The sequence below is a fragment of the Crocuta crocuta genome, unplaced genomic scaffold (genome assembly GCF_008692635.1).
Source record: "Crocuta crocuta isolate KB4526 unplaced genomic scaffold, BGI_CrCroc_1.0 scaffold131, whole genome shotgun sequence".
NCBI lineage: Eukaryota > Metazoa > Chordata > Mammalia > Carnivora > Hyaenidae > Crocuta > Crocuta crocuta.
This window is the reverse complement of record NW_027528977.1, coordinates 8,839,634-8,861,419: the sequence shown is the minus strand read 5'-3', so window position 1 is coordinate 8,861,419 and position 21,786 is coordinate 8,839,634. Positions and strand designations below refer to the sequence as shown.

The window sequence follows — 21,786 nt, the reverse complement described above, 5'->3', positions numbered from 1 at the left end:
GCGCCCACGTCTGCAGTTTCTTACGTGGCGTTAGTACCTCTCCTCTCGCGAGAGGATCCACGAACGGCCCGAATTTCTTCTCAAATCCTGTCAAAATCAGAAGTTTTAGGAGCTTACGCTGTCGCTAAAATGGGGTTAATAAGGTTTTACGCTCCTTCGTGTCCAGTTTCATCCTGAGGTTGAATGGTGTTAGGTACCCTCACCTTTAGGTGAGGGGCTCTGCCGCGGTGATCTGTCTACACAGATCCGAGCAAGCGAGGAAATGCCTTTTATGCTTAATCTTGATCCGCGCATGGGCCCCATAGCTTGCTTTCAACTTGGCAAATAGGTATTCTCATAGTGGCGCAACAAGGAAAATTACTGGCACTATTTCAATAAGCCGTATAAATGTTAGGAATTTGACTATACACCTTTTAAAACTACTGAAAAACATCTTCTACCTTGTAAATTATTATATTTTTGCATACCTCAAATTAAATGCAAAGCACCGTATCAAAATTTCTGTTCTTCAACTAAGCACACCTTCATCCCTATTCTAGTAGCTGTTGTTCATTGGACACCAACAAAGGGCAAGATAAGTGGGCGCCTGGGTGTCTCAGTCGGTTAAGCCTCCGACTGCGGCTCAGGTCATGATCTTGAGGTTCTTGGGTTCGAGCCCCGAGTTGGGCTCTATGCTGACAGCCAGCTCAGAGTCTGGAGCCTACTTCAGGTTCGATATCTCCTTCTCTCTCTGAACCTCCCCTGCTCACACTGTCTCTCTCTCTCAGAAATAAGTAAAACGTTTAAAATTTAAAAAAAAAGGGGGGGGCAAGATAAGTATTCTTTACTACAGATGAGACAAACAAAAATCATCCCAAAAGCTTGAGTCTCATTGAGGTTAGAGGTTAGATAATTGTCCATTCAGACTAATGATGGCTGAGCATAGATGCCCGTCTGGTCCTTCTGGAAGCCCATGACTTTTCTCCATCCCCTCAATCCTGCCTCTCAATCTTCCTTGTAGTTTCTTAGTACTGGATTAGTTTGGTTCTGGTGTAAATACATCAGTCTTACTTCTTTTTTAAAGTGTACATGAATCTTGTAAAAAGAGCTTCATGCAATGTGACCAACAAAACACAAAAGGGATAAAATGAATCCAAGCTTTAAAATATCTGGTTTGCCTGCCTTAGGATTTATTTTCATACTTTAGTTGGAAGATTTTACAAGTACCCAGAAAAGATGGTGGGAAGGGAGACGGCAATATTGTTGCTGCGCTGATGATTAAAGAAACAATAAGTGAATACAAAGTTTTAAAATGTTAATAATTGTGGAAAAACAGGTTGGTTTAAAGGAGGATGAAGTTAGAGATGGAAAATCATGAAAATGATGAAAGTACTTTAGAGATTGATGGCATTAGTTTTCAAATCTAATTTTTTAAATAAAGTTTATTTTGAGAGGGAAAGAAAGTGTGAGTGGGAGAGGGGCATAAAGATACAGAGGGAGAGAGAGAATCCTAAGCCAACTCTGCACTCCCAGTGGAGAGTCTGACGCAGAGCGCAAACCCACGAACCAGGAGATCATGACCTGAGCCAAAGTCTGATGCTTAACCAACTGAACCATCCAGGTGGCCCTCAAATCTAATTCTTATCAAACTGTCTTCCCTTTCCTTATTTAGATGTACCACTAAATTCAACCTGTAACCTTGGTTGAGGCTACTGGGTAGGGGTGGAGAAAGAAGACCAAGGTAGGCAAGAGAAATTTTCCTAAAATAGTTGAGTAAGAATTGAAAGCAGGAGGAAAGGACTGAAGAAAATGTATGATATATATGAGTGCTTGGGTAGGTCGGGACTGGTAGATATGTAAGATGATCTGTGAGCTTTCACAGAAGCTACAAATCCCTGGATGGCTTCTATTGCATCTAACAAGGACATTCTGAGAAGCTACTTTGTGCCAGCTACTTTGAGAAGTGTTAGGGATACTGATAAAAACAAAAATAGCTCTTGCTCAAATTTCTCACAACTCTAAGGGGTGAGACTGTTATGCATAAAGGTTTATCAGGGCCATCCCAGCCTGCACTGAGTCTGTGAGAGAACTCAGGCAAGCCTGGCTAACTAATGGGATGGTCTCCCTGTTTGGCTTGTCTATCACCACGTAATGAAACACTCTAAAAGTTAGTGCTTTATTTATTTTATTTTTTATTTTTATTTTTATTTTTTCTAGGAGACAGAGAGAGAGACAGCGTGAGCAGGGGAGGGTCAGAGAGAGAGGGAGTCACAGACTGAAACCGGCTCCAGGCTCTGAGCTGGCAGTCAGCACAGAGCCCGACGTGGGGCTTGAACCCACGAACCGCGAGATCATGACCTAAGCGAAAGTCGGACGCTCAACTGACTAAGCCACTCAGGCGCCCCTAAAAGTTAGTGCTTTAAAAAAAACACTGTATTTGCTCATGAAACTGTAGTTTGGATAGAGCTTAGCCGAAACACCTGATCTCTGTTCTACATGGCATCTGCTGGAGATAGAAAGTCCAAAATGACTTCTTCACTCCTATATCTCTGCTTCACTGGTATGGTTGACAGCTGAAGGTTGGCTGGTACCTTCCTTTGCCTGTGAAACAACCCAAGTAACTATTTAAGGATATTAATAGCCTTTCCATATAGGTAGGCTGAAACTTGGCAAAGGCTCTCTCCTTGACCAAACTTTAGATAGGCTCCTCTGAGCGCTTGTCTTGACTGGCTTTGACCTTGGCCCTTGTTTTGTTTTTGTCTTTGTTTTTGTTTTGCCTGCCTATCCCAGTTTTAGCAAGAATGCTGCTAAATTAAGTATATCAGTTAGGGTGCTCCAGAGAGACAGAGTTGTAAGATATATAGGTATATATGAGATTATTATATATACATGAGATTACTATAGGAATTGGCTCACACCATGGAGGCTGAGGTATGCCACAATATGCTATCTGCAAGCTTGAAGAACCAGGAAAGCTGATGGTATCAATCAGTCTGAGTCCAAAGCCTGGGAACCAGGAGAGCTGATGGTGTAAATCCCATATAGAATATCCTAGACACAGGAGATTAGATATGGGAGGAGAGGAGATGGAAGTCCCAGTTGAAGAAAAGAGAGAAAATTTGCCATCCCTTCACTTTTTTTGTTCTATTTGGACTCTCAACAGATTAGATGATGCCTGCCCATAAAGGTGGAGGCAGATATTCTTTACTCAGTCTTCTGATTCAAATGCTAATAATCTCTTCTGGAAACACTCACAGACACACCCTAAACAGCTATGTGGGTATCCCTTAGCCCAGTTAATTTGACACAGAAAATTAACCATAATGTAAGTTTGGTGAGCATCCCCCCTACTCTTGTTATCGGATCACCCTCAATATCTGATCAAATTTCTCATTCCCATCTCTGATAGTTAAGTCCTTGGCCTGTCTTCAACCAGAGTTTACCCTTAGTAATTTCTGCACCTACGGAGGCCCTTACTCTGCTCTTTGGTTATAAATCTCCAACTGCCTTTGCTGCATTCGGAGTTGAGCTGATCCCTCTCCTCTACTCCAATATCCCTATTGCAATAGTCTTGAAGTCTTCCTTACCGTTTTAACAAGTGTCAGAATAACTTTTTTTCTTTAACAACTGCCTCATAGCATGGTAACTTCAGGGCTTCTTACCTGGTAGCTAGCTTCCTGACGATGGCACAATAGAAGCTACCAGGCCTTTTTAATGCCTTGTCTTATAACTTCCTCCATATTTTATTGGTCAAAGCAGTCACAGGGCCAGCTCAGTGATAGACTCCCGCATTGCAAAGAAAAAGCATGTGGGATAGGAGATACTGTGCCATCTTTGAAAATATTATCTACCGTAGTGTCAAAAGTCAATTTCTAAAGAACACAGAATTTGCCCTAGGATGACTCAAAGTTAAGTTCACCAACTTGACCTAATGACAGAGCTTTCAGTCAGAGGGAAAACCCAGAGCACAATATGGTGTTTATGAGTAAGATTTGTCTAGATGCCACATGCAGCCTCTGTTGGATTCATATCTGTATCTTGGGATGGGAGGATAGACTATAGGCAAAATCTGTTTTAATGGAACTGTTTCATTAAAAATCCTTTATGGCATTTGAACATAAACACTCTTACAGGAAAATGTTGATACTGAGTGGAAGATAGGTGCTCTTTCCATCTCTAGAGGAACATAAGGCAATGTCTGGGCACTAGGAACTCCCGATGGTACAGTCCCCCATGCAGGCACTACTACGATTCTGACTGGTGTCTGATGGAAAGGGCCATTTTGGTAGATGCGGTTGATCTGAAGTTGGTGTTCAAACCAGTTTGGCTTGGTTTCTGCCCCCTGCAAAGTGAGAGAAAGGAGGTGATGGGGGAGTAGCAATCAGGACAGAGATAACATGAGAACATTTATTGAAGTCTTGAGATCAAAAAGATTCAATATTAAAAGACAGAGTTGTGGAAAAAAGACACACAGCTGGACTTATGCCAGTAAAATTTCTTTATTTTAAAGAACTTTTATTTTTTAAATAAAAGAATTTTATTATTTTCAAGGATAAAATCAAAACCCTATAGTCACTAAGGTAGGAAATAAAAGTTATATATAATGCAAACAAAACTCAGATTGTTATTTGAACTTCTTAGCCACAGTAAACATTAGAATGTTTTTTTGCTTTTAATAAATTTATTTATTTTGAGAGAGAGAGTGTAAACAGGGGAGGGCCAGAAAGAGAGGAAGAGAGAGAATCCCAAGCAGGCTCCACACTGTCAGCACAGAGCCTGACGTGGGGCTTGAACTCAGGAACTGTGAGATCATGACCTGAGCTGAAATGAAGAGTTGGACGCTTAATGGACTGCACCACCCAGGCGCCCCAAGCATTAGAGGTTTTTTAAGGAAAAAGAACTGTGACCCAAATTATCCTTAGTGTGACAGCAAAAGAAAACAACTTTAAACAAGCAAGGATTTAGAAAGTATATCCTTAACTTAGATTTTCTGGAAAAAAAGTAACTATTTAAGGACATAGTCCAGTCAAGCCAAATCATATTAACATGAAGAACTGAAGATAGTAAAAGGCATGTAATATAGAGGAAACAATAGTGAAAACTTGCATCTAAATTATACTTAAATTCAAATAATTATTGACAGTGTGATGGTGAAGCCAATTGCAATTGTTAAGAAAAGATTCTGAAAATTAAAAATAAATGAGTACATTAATACTAGAACAGAGATTTTTGCAAAGAACTTAGGGTTCCAAGTGAAACAGTGTATCTCAGTTTCTAAAATCATTTTAATTGCTGCATCATCAGGGTTTTCATATGACCCTGACTTCTCATTTTGCTGCCTCCTCTTTCCCTTCGTCTTCCCCCATCTCTACTCCTCAGACCCCCATTGCCTGGGTACCCCGAGAATCCCATGTTCTCATCTCTCATAAGCATATCAGTTAATTTTTCTCTAACCCTCTCTCCAGGCTTGGCTTTACAGATCCCAAACCCATCAAGGTCCTCAGCTATAGAAAAGGACCTCTGAGAACCTTCCTTTAACAAGATCCACCCTGTCTGAAAGTTGTGGTTTTAATTAAAAACAGCTCCTTTTGTGTGTATAGACCAAGTCATCTGTCAAACATTGAGTCCCACTTGTTCCATGATTTTTGTCAGTATTTTCTATTTGTAATTCCATACATTTGATACTAAATCATTTGAAATTTAAAGTCATAAGTGATGTTAATCTCCTTTTCATTATGTTTGCTACCTTTCATCCAGAACTATACTGTGTCTGATATAAATCTGTGTTAACTGCTTGTATTTGCCCGTGCAAGTGTGGTTGTACTTTTAGTTTTATCCATTCTGGATCATTTTAGTGTGTCTTTTATTGATGGCATATAGTTGGAGGCCTTTTTTCCTTGACTTCAATCTAAGAATAATTATTTTGAAAAATTTTTTATAGTTTATTTTTGAGACAGAGAGAGACAGAGTGTGAGCGGGGCAAGGGGTAGAGAGAGAGGGAGACACAGAATCTGAAACAGGCTCCAGGCTCTGAGCTGCCAGTACAGAACCTGATGCGGGGCTGGAACCCATGAACCACAAGATCATGGCCTGAGCCGAAGTTGGACGCTTAACTGATGGAGCCACCCAGGCACCCAAGAATATTTTATTATATTTGTTTAATCCATTTATTATTTGGTACTATTTCATCATTTTATGCTTCTCTGTGGCTGGCTCTCCCATTTCTCCCATTATTTGATCTTATTCAAGTATTCTTAGTTGTTTTCTTTAGATACTGGTTGTTTGGGTGGAAATTTTTCTTTTTTAAGCTTGAGGTTACCATTAAACACTTAACTCTATTTTTCTAAGTTAAAAGTAAAATAGTATCTAATGACACTACCTACATAAAACTAGAAATTTAATATACTTTTATGTATTCTCTACTTTGTAACTCGTTTCCCAATTTGTGTTAGAATAATCTGGAATTTAAGATTATCAAAAGTATTAAACATTTCTTCTTTTCAGTTTTATGTGGACATTCACACTGAGATTCATTATCAGTGGGGATTATAATTATCAGATTAACTACAATTATTAACACATTTATTCAGCTTGAAAAGTTTTATTGCTCAAACTTTTGTTTCCTTAATACTTTCCCATTTGTTTTAATTGTTTGGGCAGCAGGAATACCATGGTAAAACATATCATGGGTTCTGGCTGCCCAATGCTTTCAAAATGCCCCTCATGGATTTGGAGAGATCATGTTTTATGAATCCAGCTTCAATGAGGAAAACAAAATTTGAGCTCCCAGATCCTATACAAATGTGACATAGCCTCTGTCAATCATGTCCACTCCAGCAAGGAGAGCAGCGTCACAAAGATGTGCCACATGTAATCTTGATTTACAGTGAGGATGATGTCAGATGGTTCTGGCATTTAGGGGAAGTACGTGGATCTTTACTAAGCAGTCTCACAGATAGTTGGGTATCTTCTCTGCTGTGTGGCTTCTGAGAATGATTTTCTGTCCCTCATACAGATCCTGTGAGCTACCTAGTATTCTTTAAATGAATGTCTTATCTTTTAGAGGTCTTGTTAACGGCCGTAAGAATCCTAAGTGACACAAGTATTTCAGATATAAATTAAATGTTAATTTGGCTGGTTTCAAAATCCTTAGATAATATTTCCATCCCCTTCCAAATACTGCATATATTATTCCATGGTTTTGTTTTTCTTTTTTGGCATTTAACATTGCAGAGAAATATTATATCAATCTAATTTTTCTTTTTTTTTTTTGTAGGCAGTCTGTTCCTTTCTCCTCACAGATGTCTTTAGAAAGTTTCCTCTATCTTTGAAATTAAAAAAAAAAAAAACCTAAGGTATGTCTAAATGTGGTTTTTTATTATTTTCAAGTTAACTCAGCCTAATGCTTTAAGGTCTTTCAGTTCCAGCACTCAATCACCAACCAGAAATTTCTTGTGATTGGCTTTTTTTCCTTTCCCTTTAAGCCAGGCAAGTCTTTGGTCACTAGCTAGTTGATGATGAGTCTCTCCTAGGGCAAGTATCCACCTCTGATACNACCTTTCACTAATGCTGCTTTATATTCAATGGTCACCTTCACTAGTATATACTATTTTTTTAATTAAAAAAAGTAACAATCACAGAACTTTAGAAAATAAGTGAATAGTCACAAATGTAGAGAAAGAATTATCCTGAATATCAGAGGAAAGAAAGTGTATTTAGCACCAAGAACAATATAATACATGTAGAACATACAGGTTGAAAGAAGCATCAATGGTCTAACAAAAAGCAGAATACAGTTTAATAGACCACAGAACAGAGTTAGGAGAATGGCAGGAAAAGTGACCTGGTCTTCACAGGAGTTAAAGTCCATAGTTTTTAACACTACAAAGTAGTATTTTAAAGTCAGCATACTATGAGGGAATTAGAAGTTAAAAAGTACTTTATATACTCTATTTCAGATATTTTGAAAAATTATTTGGTAAGTTTTAATAATCTGACTACTCAAATATTCTTTAGCTCTTGGCAACTTTCTGCACTTCTGGCATTCTCTTCTTTTCCTATTTTAGATACAAAAACACTACATGATAACATGAATTGCGATATAGTGTAGCTGGCTCCCATCATCAGCAAAAACCTCATCCTTCCCCTTAAAGTTGTGGTAACAAAATCCATATTTTACAGGAAAAAATTTTTTTGACTTTCAGTGCTATGTTTATTTTGGGCTTATCCTTCATTTCATTATTCCCCTCTTACTAACATTCCGTTTAGTACCCAGGTAACTTGGAAAATTTATTCCCAAGTAGCAATTTGCCACAGTTAATTGGTTGTTAATCACTCCCACAGTGTTAATCACTCCAAACGAGGTATTTGCTGAAATTTGCCTTTTCAATAACTTTGTTCCAAAGGGAACATAAGCCAATCTCTCAGAAATAGTCATGGTCTTTGGAATTAATTCATGTCTGCTAAATTTGTCTACTATTGGGAATGGAGATGGATAGGCTATATCAGATTTTATAGGTCAGCATTCATGCCTAACGCAGGAGAAAGCTTATTTGTTGGAATACTTTGTCAGATTAAAAGCTCCAGTTGAGAGGAGTAGCTAGAACTGAAGGCAAGCACTCAAGGAGCTTCACTGTAACTTAGATCAGTCGATCTCAAAGTGTGGTTCCCAGACCAGCAGCATCAAGCAACAACTGAGCCCTTCTTAGAATCCCAAATTCTTGGGGCCTACTCAGAATGAGCAACTTCGGGTGTGCTTTGGGCCCAGCTACATCTTAAGCATTTCTGGTGACTCAGATGCAGTCCAGTTTGAAAACCAGTGCCTTGGGGAGTTGTTTATGATGGGGCACTGCCCCCTGCTTCTCTCAACAGGTATCACAACTCTTAACTCATTCTCCACACTGGGCTCAGTTACCATTTTCAACAAGCATACATACACTGGGACTCTCTGGCCTGCTATCAGTTATGGCGGCACCATGCAAACTTCTTAAAGTAGAACTGAAGGTTGCCCCTTTGCTAATTCAGAGCTGTTCTAACTGACGAGTCTCATACAGCAACTTTTTCCTCCAGGGGCAATGTCGACTGACTGTCGGGACCTTCTTACAGTAGGTGTTGTTTACAGTTAATTCCTGAGTTTTCTGGCAGGTGGAAGGCATCCTTTTTTCATATCCAGCACTGATAATGTTTTTTAAAAATTTTTCTTCCTTGAAAAAGGCAATTTTATTATAATCAACTTACATCCCATCTCTTTCCATAAAAGTACTTGAAGTGCTCATAAAAACCGGCATGGAGTAGTTCAGAAAAATAGAAAATCAGGACAAAAAGAGGAAGGAAATAGGACCTATATGCGCGTATCCCTGTAGGAGAAGGCAGCCTTTGAGAAATACATTAACTATTATTATTATTCACAAATGGTAGATTCATTTAGATAAAATGACAAAAATTTAAATGTAGATATATTCCAAAGATCAGTAAATTGAAGTGTTTGCAAAGCAGTATAGTGGAGAAAGAGTATGGGCTTTGGAGGACTTACTAGCATTGATAAACACAGGTAAGGGGTAGATAACCACAGGTGATTTTGAGGGCATCAAGCAGATGTGCTTACTCCTTCTCAACCACTTTTCCCAGTGTCCCCACTGTACCTAAATATCTTTTCTCTTCCCCAAAGGCAGAGCGCATGAATTTTATCATTAAAAGTCAATTTTCATTTATTCAGTATGTGAGCATTTATCATTTTCACCCTCTGATCATTCAGGACAAATTCTGGGAAGATAAAATATGTTAATCTGTGTATTAATCTTCCTTCATGAAAGAGGATCTCCCTGCTCTGTGCAGAAGGGGGCACCTGAACATGTACCCCACAACTCTACCCACCAGAAACAAAGTTTTCCTTAAGAGGCAGAGGTTCTTAAATTGTCTTTTGAATATCATAGTGGTATTACATCTACCTTTGAAGTTCCATGTGATTCGCATTTTCTGAGCATGGCAAAATGCTGATTACAATCAGCTGCTGGAATTTTGCCCCAACATATAGGGCGATAAAAGGTGTTCATTCCAGACCCAGTAGCAACAGAGTGTAGATGAAGGGACAAGACAGTCACATTCCAAGACAGGCGTGGAAGAGACTACTTATACCTAAGAATAACCAATTAATTTTTCAAGTATAGGGACTATTAAGAGAAAAGAAATACTCTATGTTGGCCTATTATGTTCAACATCCAGCCCTGTGCTACACAGTTCACATTGCTATTACAGGAATCTGTTTTAAATCAACCTCAGTGGAGTAAGAAAAAATGTTAACCATCAGGAGTGCTAAGCTAATCTCATATAAGAAAAATAAGTTTCAGGAATGGTTAAGTGCCAATACATGGAATGGTTAAATGCCAACAGTTAGCTTCAATTGTTTTTATTACAGTAAGAGGAATTTTACTCTTAATGCATAGAATTTGAAGAAAAAATTTATATAAGCTTTTAAAAGAGGCCTTTTTAACAATTATTAATACAAACGTGAAATAAGACCCTTCAAACAAATACCAATTTCAGTTAACAGTTTACATACAGCAATAATTTATTCTGAAATGTTCATTTAGTTTCTGTTGAGACACGATTCATGTCTCATTAATAAAAGAGCAGCCATCTCACCTCAAATACCAGAATATACAACAAGTTACAGCATAGCAAAATTCTACCTACTTTCAGATAAAATCTAGTTCAGGTAAAATAGCTTCATTCAATGTTTTACAGTTACACAGATTTTTTGTTTTTGTTCTTTGTTTTGAGCACAAAATAGTGTAAATTGTTACACCGTAGCTATCTATATGCACATAATGTGACCACAGAACTGTTAATCATTACTTCTGAAATTGAACCATCAGTTTCACTCATGCAGTAAAGCAAAGCAGGCTGGGTAAACTTGTTCATCGGGAACCATATTACTGTGAATTTCACAGCCACATGATTAATTATGATGTTAGATGGACTCACAAGGACTAAAACAGAATGGTTTTTTGCATAAATACCAATTTCTCCCTGATGTAAGTTTAGTCAGTTTATAATCTAGAAATGATTGAGAACAGCAATATATCATATCCTCTATCTGTAGTGTTATTTTAAGACAAGCAATAATTAAAGGATGATGGGATGGGATGCTACTTAAATACATGTAAAACATACTGTACAAATATACTTGGCTTTACCATTTTCTAACTATCAAGAGTGCCTCCCCAAATATGACCAGTGAAGACAAAGTATACTATCAAATATGGCTTCCAGAACAGAAACTCTCTAACAATCAAACCTATTTACAAAATTTTTTAGTCTTTTAAAGTTTCATTTGAAACAAGATTTCTACATAGCAGTTGTAATTAACACATAATTTTCTTAGTTTCATCATTCTAGCTCTTTTAAACAGATGTCACAAGGTAAGACCCAGAATGGCGCTTAGGACTTTGAGTTCCACTGGATTCTGTGCTGTCAGTTTTTGAATCTCGTTTCTTCGTGTTGTTGTTCACTGGTGTCGGGATCTGAGATGGCCGGGCTGAAGTGCTATCTGCGCTGCTTTTCCTAGGGCTTGGATTGTAGTTAAAAGGAGTCACTCTGGCAGCAACAGTCCCACTAGGTGAACTGTGCTTGCTTGAGCTGCTAGAACTGAATGGGGTACGCTCAGCTATGGAACTTTCATTAGTCTCTGACACAGGGACAGGATTACTTTGTCCCGGTTTTGCCTCAGTTCCTTTTTGGTCTGGGGCATCTACCTGAATAAAGGAGTTCAGGCGGTTTTCCAAACCCATGGTGCGTATGGGAGCACTGCCATTACCCACATTTTGTTTTCCCTGATTATCTTTTGAATCTTTAGCGTTCGGATTTCCCTTTTCTGAAACAGTGTCAATCACAGGGGGAGTATTTCCTGTTGGGGATCTTCCGGATCTAGGGTTGTTGATGGGACAGTCCTCAATTCTCACCCAAACATCCTCGGTTTTAGAAACAGCAGGTGCCATTTGATAAATCAGAGTCTTTGATTCAGCACCATTTGCAGCACCTGAGGAAGTGGTCTGAGAGGTACTATTTGTGGGAGAAATCTCATTTTCTTTTATTTTTCTCCATGTTCCTTTTGTGGATACTTGGTTTTCTTTAGTTTGTTTGCTTCCTGAAATAGAGTTTACATGCTTTTCATCTTCACTTTTTGCTTTTTCACTGGATTCTGATGAAGCAGAAAGAATTGAGGATGAACTTCCAGTTCTTCTCCAAGTGCTTACTCGTGGAAGGGATGATGAATGTTTGCTGTGCTCACGTTTCCAGGTTCCCGACCTATTAATTGGAAGTCTAGAAGGACTTTCAGAATGGGAGCGTGCTATATCATGACGCTTTGCTGGTCTCCCATCGTTATACTCTATGGTGGGACTGAGATTAGGTGGGAGTTTTCGCCATCCACCAGACTGAACAGATGAATGTGTAGACAGAGACATATCAGGAAGGGAAGGACTTAAAACCGGAGTCTGTGCCTGGGACCTAGTGGGAGAATCTGGTCTAGAAGATGGAGAAAGAGATTCAAATGAAGCAGATTCCTCCAATTTTCTCCTTAGGGTTGGGCTTGGAGCTTCTTTGATGAAAGTTGACTGGCGTACTAATACGGGTCTCTCTGACCTATCAGATTCACTTCCACTTGATTTAGTAGAGGACATTCTAGAAAGTTCTACTTTTTTATTGGATCCATTCCCATTGTTCATCTGATTTAGTCCTTTTGAGGCAGACTCACTTCTTGGGATACTACTGCCATTCTTGGATAAACCTGTTTGTTTGGTGAGGTTCTGCTGGCTCATCTGTCTGCCTGGAGATGTGTATGACATCTTTCCAGAACCTGAGGACTTAGTTGAAGCCGTACTAGGGGATGAAGTCCTTGGCAACTGGGATAATTTATTAGGAGGACTTATTCCATTTCGACCAGGAGAAATTGAGTTCCGCCCTGGAGACTGCATAGGTCTACTTAATGGTTGTTGGGCAGGTCTTGAAGGGGTGGAATCTCTAGATCCTGATCTAGAAGGACCTTTATTTGCCCCAGCTGGTTGGGATGTCTGCCTGGTAACAGGGCTTAATTCTGACTTCACTGATGGCTTGGTTCCTCTAGGAGAAGTGGTGGCCGGCTGACCTTCACTAGGGCTTTTGGAGGCTGGAGTTTTAAGGGGTGGACCTTTTTTAGAAACCGGACTTGTACTTGAAGAGCTATTTCGAACTCCTGGAATATGAATCATTGTCCTGCCTCGAGAGATTGAAGGCATGTTTGTTTGAAGAGGCTGTTTCATTTGGCTTGAAACTTCTGAATTAGATCGAACTTTTCCAGTAATTAAACTTTTATAAACTTTTTTTCCTCCTTTGATTCCTTTATTTTCAGATTCTATCTTTTTAGTTTCCAATGTACTCTTCTCCCCAGGTTTTAGAATTCGTGGGCCCTTATTACTTGTAAAGGGTTTTTCCTCTTGATCCGGTGTCAGATGAAATGGTGATCCCAGAGAGATTCCTGATTTCAGTGAAAGGATGGAATCTGAGTCAGATGAAGCCTGTCTAGATAAACATGCAGCAGCGGCAGCTTGATGTAAACTACTTACTATGGAATTTGCACCTTCCTGAATAGCTTTCCAATCGAAATTTTCTGAATCCGGGGATAAACCATGTTCTGAATCTGGTCTCTGTATATCTTTCAAATCTAGGGTCAAATCTTCTGCCAATATGCCACTCATATTTCTGGGACCATGCTTTTCATTATCACCCTTGAGTCTTGAAGGCTTTTTCTTTTTTGGCATTGCAGAACTTATACATTCCTGCAACAGGTCATCTTCAGAATCAATACTAAGAGAACTGAGAGAACTGTTTCGTGAGAAACAAACAGGGGTATCTTCAACATGAAATGATTTAGGAGCATAACCTGATGCCTGAGGTTTACTTGATTCTCCTTGTGAGTTAGGGGGATCTGTCTCTTTGACAGGTTCATTTTCTTTGTTATTGTTGTTTTCATGATCAATGTCACTAAGAGAACTTAAAGAGGAGTTTCGAGAAAAGCACACTGGAGTATTCTCAATAGCAAAATTTTGTAATTTCTCATCAGTTGCTGCCCCCCTGTCCGGTATGTCTTTGGATGACTGTGGAAAAGCGGACTGCTTTTGCAGCATGGTTTTAGACTGACCTCGATTTACTGGATGTTTTGTAACAGCTTGTGTTTTATTAGCTGATTGTTGGTTAGAGGTTAGTTCTGTGTGGCTGGTAACTTTAGCTTCTGATTCTTTATTTTCTTTCCCCTTTCTTAATTCAGCCTTTTCTCTAGAGAGGTCAACATCATCATCATCAAAATCTAGAGAACTTAAAGAATCATTTCGTGAAAAACAGTATGGAGTTCCTTCAATAGGCGTGTAATGATGAGGTGAATCAAAAGTAAAACTTCCTCTGACCCGATCTTCATTATTTGGTAGCTTATCATTGAAGTCCTTGGAATTATTTTTCAAGTTCTGTTTCTTTGAATCTTTGTTGTCTGAGAAAGTTCTTTCAGCATTTAAATTATTTTTTGAGTCTGTATTTTTTCTTACACGTGTCCTATATTCAGCATTTTGTGGTATAGGTTTTACTGGTGAAGTAGGTTTCTTTTTCTTACCATCTAACTGGTTTTTGTTAGTTCCAGATGAAGACATAGATGCTTGTTGGACTTGGTCCATTATCTTCTTCACACGGAAAGGCTTGTGACTTTTTCCTTTGGGCATAGCAGAGTTAATGCATTCTGCAAGAATATCACCTTCTTCTGTTTTATTGTCATCCAGTTCAGATACAGTTGCAGATGGGGTTTTTACTCTTTGAGCCTCATCTGTACTTCTGCCTTCTGTAGGAATGGTATCTCGTTTTTCAAATTCACTAGACTGTGCCCCTGCTCTAACCCCATCTCCAGCAGCTAACTCATTTGGAGGAGATTCTATTGTTAGATCACTTAAAGATGTAGCTGTAGAAAAGTTTATAGGTGTCCCTTCTACACAATACACCCGTGGCATATCATCTCCTGGTGTAAAACTAACATGTTTTTGTGCCTGTAACCTGTTTTGTGATGGAAGAAGTTTGTACACAGGAAGTTGACTTGGTTTCCTTGCCACAGGTGGAGGTAATTTTGAAGCAGTCTGGGCTGGTTTTTTGGCTTTGTGTGAAGATTTTGTTGGCATGGCAGAAATAATACATTCTTCTAGTATTTCAATATCATCATCATCTGAGTCATCTAACAGATCTTTTTCAGAATCAGTAGGTTTTTCTGGTTCTTTTACCTGGTTTTCATTTGCTTCTTCAGGCTGTTCAGATTCGGTTTCATTCCCATTGTCATTTTCTTGAACTGGAGGCATTATTCTTAATTCCACATCTTTCTGTATAAATGGCTCATCGAGGCTCAGAGCACTCAAGCTAGATGAACAAGAAAATCCATCTGGAGTACTTTCTGTGGCGAAATGTAAGAGAGTATCAGCATCTGGAAGCACCTGGACTCTCTGTACTGCAGCATTTACAGCAGCTTGCTTTGGCCCACTCTCTCTCTTTTCCGTAGTAGGGGCTTTGTTTTTAGGTACCTCTCGCTTAGTTTGAACTGTCTGAGGAGGAGGAGGAGGGGTTTTACTTCTGCTTGGTGGCATGGTTTGTCCAGGGCTATCTGGAAGGTCACTGGGGCTTATAATGCCACTTACCATTCCACTACAGGGTTCACTCTGAACGGAGCTGGCAATAGAACGGCTCTCAAAACTATCGAGTGAACTGACAGAAGTGCATCTGCTAAACATGAGTGGAGTCTCCTGAACGTAGTGCTCCGGTGGACTTTTAGGTGTCTGAGCACCGCTTTTTGATGGAGATTTGGCCCCTGAAGAAAATTCCACAGCTTTGTGCCTGGTCGATTCTGCAGATAAACCAGAAGCCTGAAGTCTGCTGGATTTGGTTCTAATGTGCTGTGACACTGTTGGAACTTCACTCACAGAATCTTCTGTTGATCTAGTCCCACTGTTTTCTTTTATTTCTGCTATTTGTAGAGTGTTAGCAGGTTCTGTTTCCTGTGTTGTCTGATCACATCCTATTTCATCTTCAGCTGACGACAAAGACGATAATGAACTGCAACGTGAAAAACATATAGGGGTATCCTCTACACAGTAGGTCTGTATTGTTTCTTGGTTGATAGAGGGAACTTTGCAGGAGGTGGCTTTTGGGGTCTGACCATTTCTGCTTTGTGCTGAACTTGGATGGTGCTGATTCTGCCTCTTGGCATGAGATGAAGGTGTGGATGTATTCTCACTGCTTGAAGAGATGTGTTCAGTTTTAGCGCTTTGTCCAGATGAACTCTTTGAGAACGAAAACGGTGGTTTCTGTGAGGCAGGAATGTCTGTGGCATATTTTAAGCTATAATCGATAGGCTGATCCACATGATGTTTTTCTTCATTATATTTTATGCTATAATTTGTTGGTCTTTCTTCTTCCTCATGCTGCTCTTCCTCAGAGTAACGTTCACTATAGTTGGTTGGCTTATCATCTTCATAGTCATCTTCTTGACACAAAGACTGGTTTACATTTTGATTAATTCCATGATTAGAACTTACTCGATTTGTTTCTGAACCATTGGCTCCTCTTGACCGATATGGGGAAACACATTCCTGCTGTCCAAAATGTGGCTGAAACTTGAGATGTTTATCATCAGTGCTCTCAGGATATACGGGGTAAGTTGTGCTTTGACTTCTTGATTGTCTTTGCTCACTCTGTTTTATTTCATCTTCTATTATATGTTTGGGTCTTGCCCATCTTTCATTCTGTGAAGGGCTTTGCCTTCCAGAGTTCAACTGCTCATCTGAATATTTAAGACTATAATTTATTGGCGTATCTAGTTCTCCATCATTATCATCCATATGATTTGCACTATGTATTTTATGGGCTAGGTCAGCTGGATATTGACCATAGCTACAAAATTTACTTTCATCATCTTCAGAATAGGATTCAATGGAAGGCTTCATCTGACCTCTTTTACCATAACCATCACTACTACTGACACTATTTAAACTATCATTGGAAGATCTCTTATATTCCAATTTGGCATAAGGCATAGGACATGTCCTATTTGAATTTTCTGACTTAGTGAAGTTGTAAGTGTTTGCATGTGTGTGGGCAGTAGAGCTTCTTCTTAGTGCATTCCTCTCATCTGTCCCACAATGTAACTCGCTGGTAGACCCGGAACTTCGGTCTTCCTGGGAGGTGTGAATGGCTGATACTTCTTCCATGACTTTGGCAATCTGGGCTGCAGTGGTGGAAATCTGCAAACCTCGCTTTGAAGAAGTGCCTGGATTTTCTGTTGCTGGGTGGTAGTTGCCTAGGCTAATTCCTCGTTCTCTCTCCAAACTTCTATCTTTTTCAGAACGAGAACTGTCTAAACTTCCTCTTGATGAAGAGGAGCTGGGCAACACTGTAGTATTTAAATATGGTGAAAGGACAGTCATGTTTCCAGTATTAAAATTGTCTGATCTATTATCTTCATGTCGATTGGTGTCGAAAACATAGTCACCATAGAGATTTGGCTTGTGCCGTTGCTTACTACGATGAGATGCCTTGGGACTTAAATTGTCAATATTGTCAAAAGTTTCTGATAAATGCTGAGCATCTAATTCTGCTTCCAGGGCTTTTTGTTTCCTGACATGAAGAGATGGCAAGCTTGAACCAGGAGACATAATATTGGCATCCTTATATTTTGCAGGTCGATTTGCCATGAGATTCCTTAAAGCTGCAGCACTTCCCATAGCAATCATTTTGTGCTTTGAATGAATGAGGTTCTTGAGCATGCTGACTGCCCCCATGTCCCATAATGCTTCCTGGTCTTTAGGATTTCTTGCTGAGAGATTCCACAAGGTTCCACATGCATTACTGACTATTGTCAAACTGTGAGATTTCAAGTGTTGTAATAAGGTTTGCAAGCAGTTGTTCTCTCTTAGGATTTGCCTGAAATAAAAATAAGAGATCCCAAAATTAAGGAAAAAATCTGATTATAGCAACAAATAAAAGGTTAGAAAACAAATTTAAATCTAAAGATAACTACTAACTGATTAAGAGGCACAATAAAACTGCATCAAATTATTCTACAAATTTCAAGCATTTCACATCTCCTTTTGCTTCTAGTTCATTTAATGTGTACTGTTTAAAAATACTTATTGTCAGCCAAAACATGGAAAGAGCCTAAGTGTCCATCAACGGACGAATGGATCAAGAAGATGTGGTTTATCTATACAATGGAATACTACATGGCAATGAGAAACAATGAAATCTGACCATGTGTAGCAACATGGATGGAACTTGAAGGTGTTATGCTGAGCGAAATAAGTTAGGCAGATAAGGACAAATACCGTATGTTTGCACGTATAGGTGGATTAGGAGGAACTTAACGGAGGACCGTGGGGGAGAAGAAGGGGTGAAATAGCGGGGGAGAGGGAGAGTGGCAAACCACGAAAGACTCTTGAATGCTGAGAACAAACTAAGGACTGAGGGGTGGGGGGGGTGGGGGAGGGTGATGGGCATGGAGGAGGGCAATTGTGGGGATGAGCACTGGGTGTTATATGGAAACCAACTTGACAATAAACTATTTGTAAAAAAAAAAAATAGTTATTGTCACACTAAAAGAAGTGTTAATTTTAATATATTCTGCATTTCCTATTCTGACCCAATAGTTTTTAAAGTTTTTGCCTGAGCAGATACATTTGCTTTATTTATATGGTTATAGAGTTCCCCAATAAATGTATCATGAAATCTTATGCTAAACAGGGACTTTGTGGTAACTTATTCTAAGGATGAGTGCCACAATGTCAACTAATAACACGTGGAAGATGTGGAACAATCAATTGATAGATCTTTATGTAGTCAGGAAGCACACTGTAAGCTCCCAGACCAGCAAACTGACATTTTAGAATAACCTCTATGTCCCTGGATTGAGTCTGTGATACTGCCACTGCTCCTACAAATGTGCTGTCAAACTGTATGCGTAGTTATTTCTAATGAAAGGTTTTGAGGATTTAAAACTAACTTTAAAACAAAGGTTGAGAGTTAGCATAATGAACTTTGGGACTTGAAAGAGCTATAGCTTGTTTAATGCATGGTAAACTGAAGTTTAATGACAGCATGTTCAACTTTAGAGGGCTTTAAAATTGATTGGCAAGGGTGTGCAGTGAGCTTTAACATGACAGCTTTCTCAGCAGTCCAGCAGATAGCTAAGTGCTTACTGAATTTAAGAGGTCTTTTTTAAATAGCAGAAAGGACTATGAAGCTTGTTAGTCTGTGCATCAAGAACCTAAAGAGAAGATGTTCAAATTCTTTACAAGTTCTGTTACTAAAAGCACCTCATGGGCTTTCTGAAAATGAGAAGCAATACTGGATAATAAATAAATATGCTGTGAAAGATATCAATATTTTTGTTGACCAGATACAGACCCCATGTTCTGAAAATGTGTGCCTTGTATATCAGATGCTTTCTTAGGCTTCATAGCCCTAGTTAGATAAATGGCTGTTGGCTAAATGATATTATCATTACTGATATTAAGACACCATTAGTGAAACATGAACTACTGTTTTCTCTGGATCATACCCATAGGTTTTGTTCTTTATAGTATTTGTAACTTTCCCCCCTTATATATGGGTTATACCTTTCAATGGTCTTTTATTTACTTGTACACATCTTTGTGATACTATAAACTTTTATTAGAATAAATATACTAACAAGTCAGGAATTAAAAGTTATTTTTTCACTGTAATAAATGTAATATGGCTTAGAACTTGAACAATTAAACAAAACACTGCTTACACCTAAGTCTTTTTAAGGGCAAGAATTCTATACTAATTCATTTAACAGTAATAGAAAACTATTTACTTACCTGTGGTCCTCATTTGTAGCTATCAAGCTGGACACGTTCCGCAATATCCCACCTCCACTTTCAATAATGGCTAAAGTATTTGTCTGGCTTCGGTAAGTGAGAGTGCCAACCAGAAATGCAAGCGCACCATCTACAGCACATATATCAGCTTTATTCTCAGTGCAATGTGCTGACAAATTCCATAAGGCACTCAATACGCTTTTGAGGGTTGATTCCTATTAAGAAACAGAACATGTGTCATCTAACTAGAGATGGAATGGGCCTCTTCCAAATTTTACGTTTAGTTCTACTGAGTTATTTTTCTTAATTTTTTTTTTTTTTTTTAAAGACAGAGTGTGAGCAGGGGAAAGGGGCAGACAGAAAGAAAGAGAGAATCCTAAGCAGGCTCCATACTCCGTGCAGAGCCTGATGTGGGGCTTGATCCCATGACCCTTGGATCATGACCTGAGCAGAAATCAAGAGAGTTGGATGCTCAACTGACTGAGCCACCCAAGCGCCCCTTGGGTAAGTTGTTATTGTTATTAATTAACTCCCCTGCTGCTTGCCCCTCTTGAGGGCAAGGAACTCTTTATTTAGGAAAACTTTCATAAAATACCAAAAGGAACTTAAGTGATACCTCCAAAGAAGAAGCAGAACTCAGTACTAAACTAATGACCTTTATGAACTTTATTCTATGTGTTTAGATGGTACACACATATCTTGCAAGAGCTAATATTATTTTTTTTTAACGTTTATTTACTTTTGAGAGACAGAGAGAGAATGAGTGGGAAGGGGGCAGAGAAAAGGGGACACAGAATCCGGAGAGAGAGAGAGAGAGAGAGAAATTGATTATGAGCAAGGAAGGGGCACAGAGAGGGAGACAGAGAATCTGAATTAGGCTCCAGGCTCTGAGCTGTCAGTATAGAGACTGAGGCGGGGCTTGAACATGTGAACTGTAAGAACATGACCTGAGCCAGAGTTGGCTGCTTAATAGATTGAGACACCCAGGCACCCTTAATGTTTATTTTTGAGAGAGAGAGAGAGAGAGAAAGAAGGGAAGGGGAGAGGGAGGGAGAGAGAGAAAGGGAATGAATGAGAATGAGAATATGAGCAGGAAGGGGCAGAGACAGAAGGAGACACAGAATCTGAAGCTGGCTCCAAGCTCTGAGCTGTCAGCACAGAGCCCAACATGGGGCCCTAACCCATGAACTGTGAGATCATGACCTGAGCCAAAGTCGAACGCCTAACCAACTGAGCCACCCAGGTACCCCTATAGTTCATTTTTTAAATAGCCAAATAGTATTCCATTGGGGATATTCTGTAATTTGTTTATCTAGTCACCTGTTGATAGACTTTAGAGTTATTTCCAGTTTTTGGCTATCAAACAGTATTGCTGTGAACATCTGTGTTTAAGATTTTGTGGAAACAGAGATTTTTGTTTCTCTTAGGTAAACACTTAGAACTGAAATCGCTTCGGTTTTATGGATTGGTATGTTTAACTTTATTTTATTTTATTTATTTTTTATTTATTTTTTTTAATTATTNCCCACGAACTGCGAGATCATGACCTAAGCGAAAGTCGGACGCTTAACCGACTAAGCCACCCAGGCGCCCTGGTATGTTTAACTTTAAAACACTGTCAAATGTTCTTCAAAGTGGCAATATACCATTTTACATTCCCACCAGCAGTGTATGAGAATTCCAGCTGCTTAACATCCTTGACAAGACTTGGTTAATCTTTTACATTTTAACCAATGTAATATGTGTAATGGTATCTTACTATAGTTTTAATTTGTATTTCCCTCATGACTAATGATGTTGAGTATCTTTTTAAAGTGCTTATTGGGCATTCATATAACTTCTTTCCTACAAGAAATACAAGTGTTCTGTTGTTTCAAGAGTGTTTTAATGGTATTTTTTATGGAGACTC

General features: G+C 39.0%; 1 protein-coding gene across 9 annotated transcripts in view; it reads right to left on the bottom strand.

Moving 5' to 3' along the window:
* Positions 1–7,674: 7,674 nt before the first annotated feature.
* APC (APC regulator of Wnt signaling pathway) overlaps positions 7,675–21,786 on the bottom strand; it is a 143,696-nt gene continuing 129,584 nt past the window's right edge. For all 9 annotated transcript variants that reach the window (XM_077757193.1, XM_077757194.1, XM_077757195.1 and 6 more), the window contains 2 exons: positions 19,878–20,092; positions 7,675–17,958 (listed from right to left, as the gene is read on the bottom strand). In XM_077757193.1, coding sequence (XP_077613319.1) covers positions 11,382–17,958; positions 19,878–20,092 — 6,792 coding nt within the window. In that variant the 3' untranslated portion in view covers positions 7,675–11,381. The remainder of the gene's footprint in view (positions 17,959–19,877; positions 20,093–21,786) is intronic.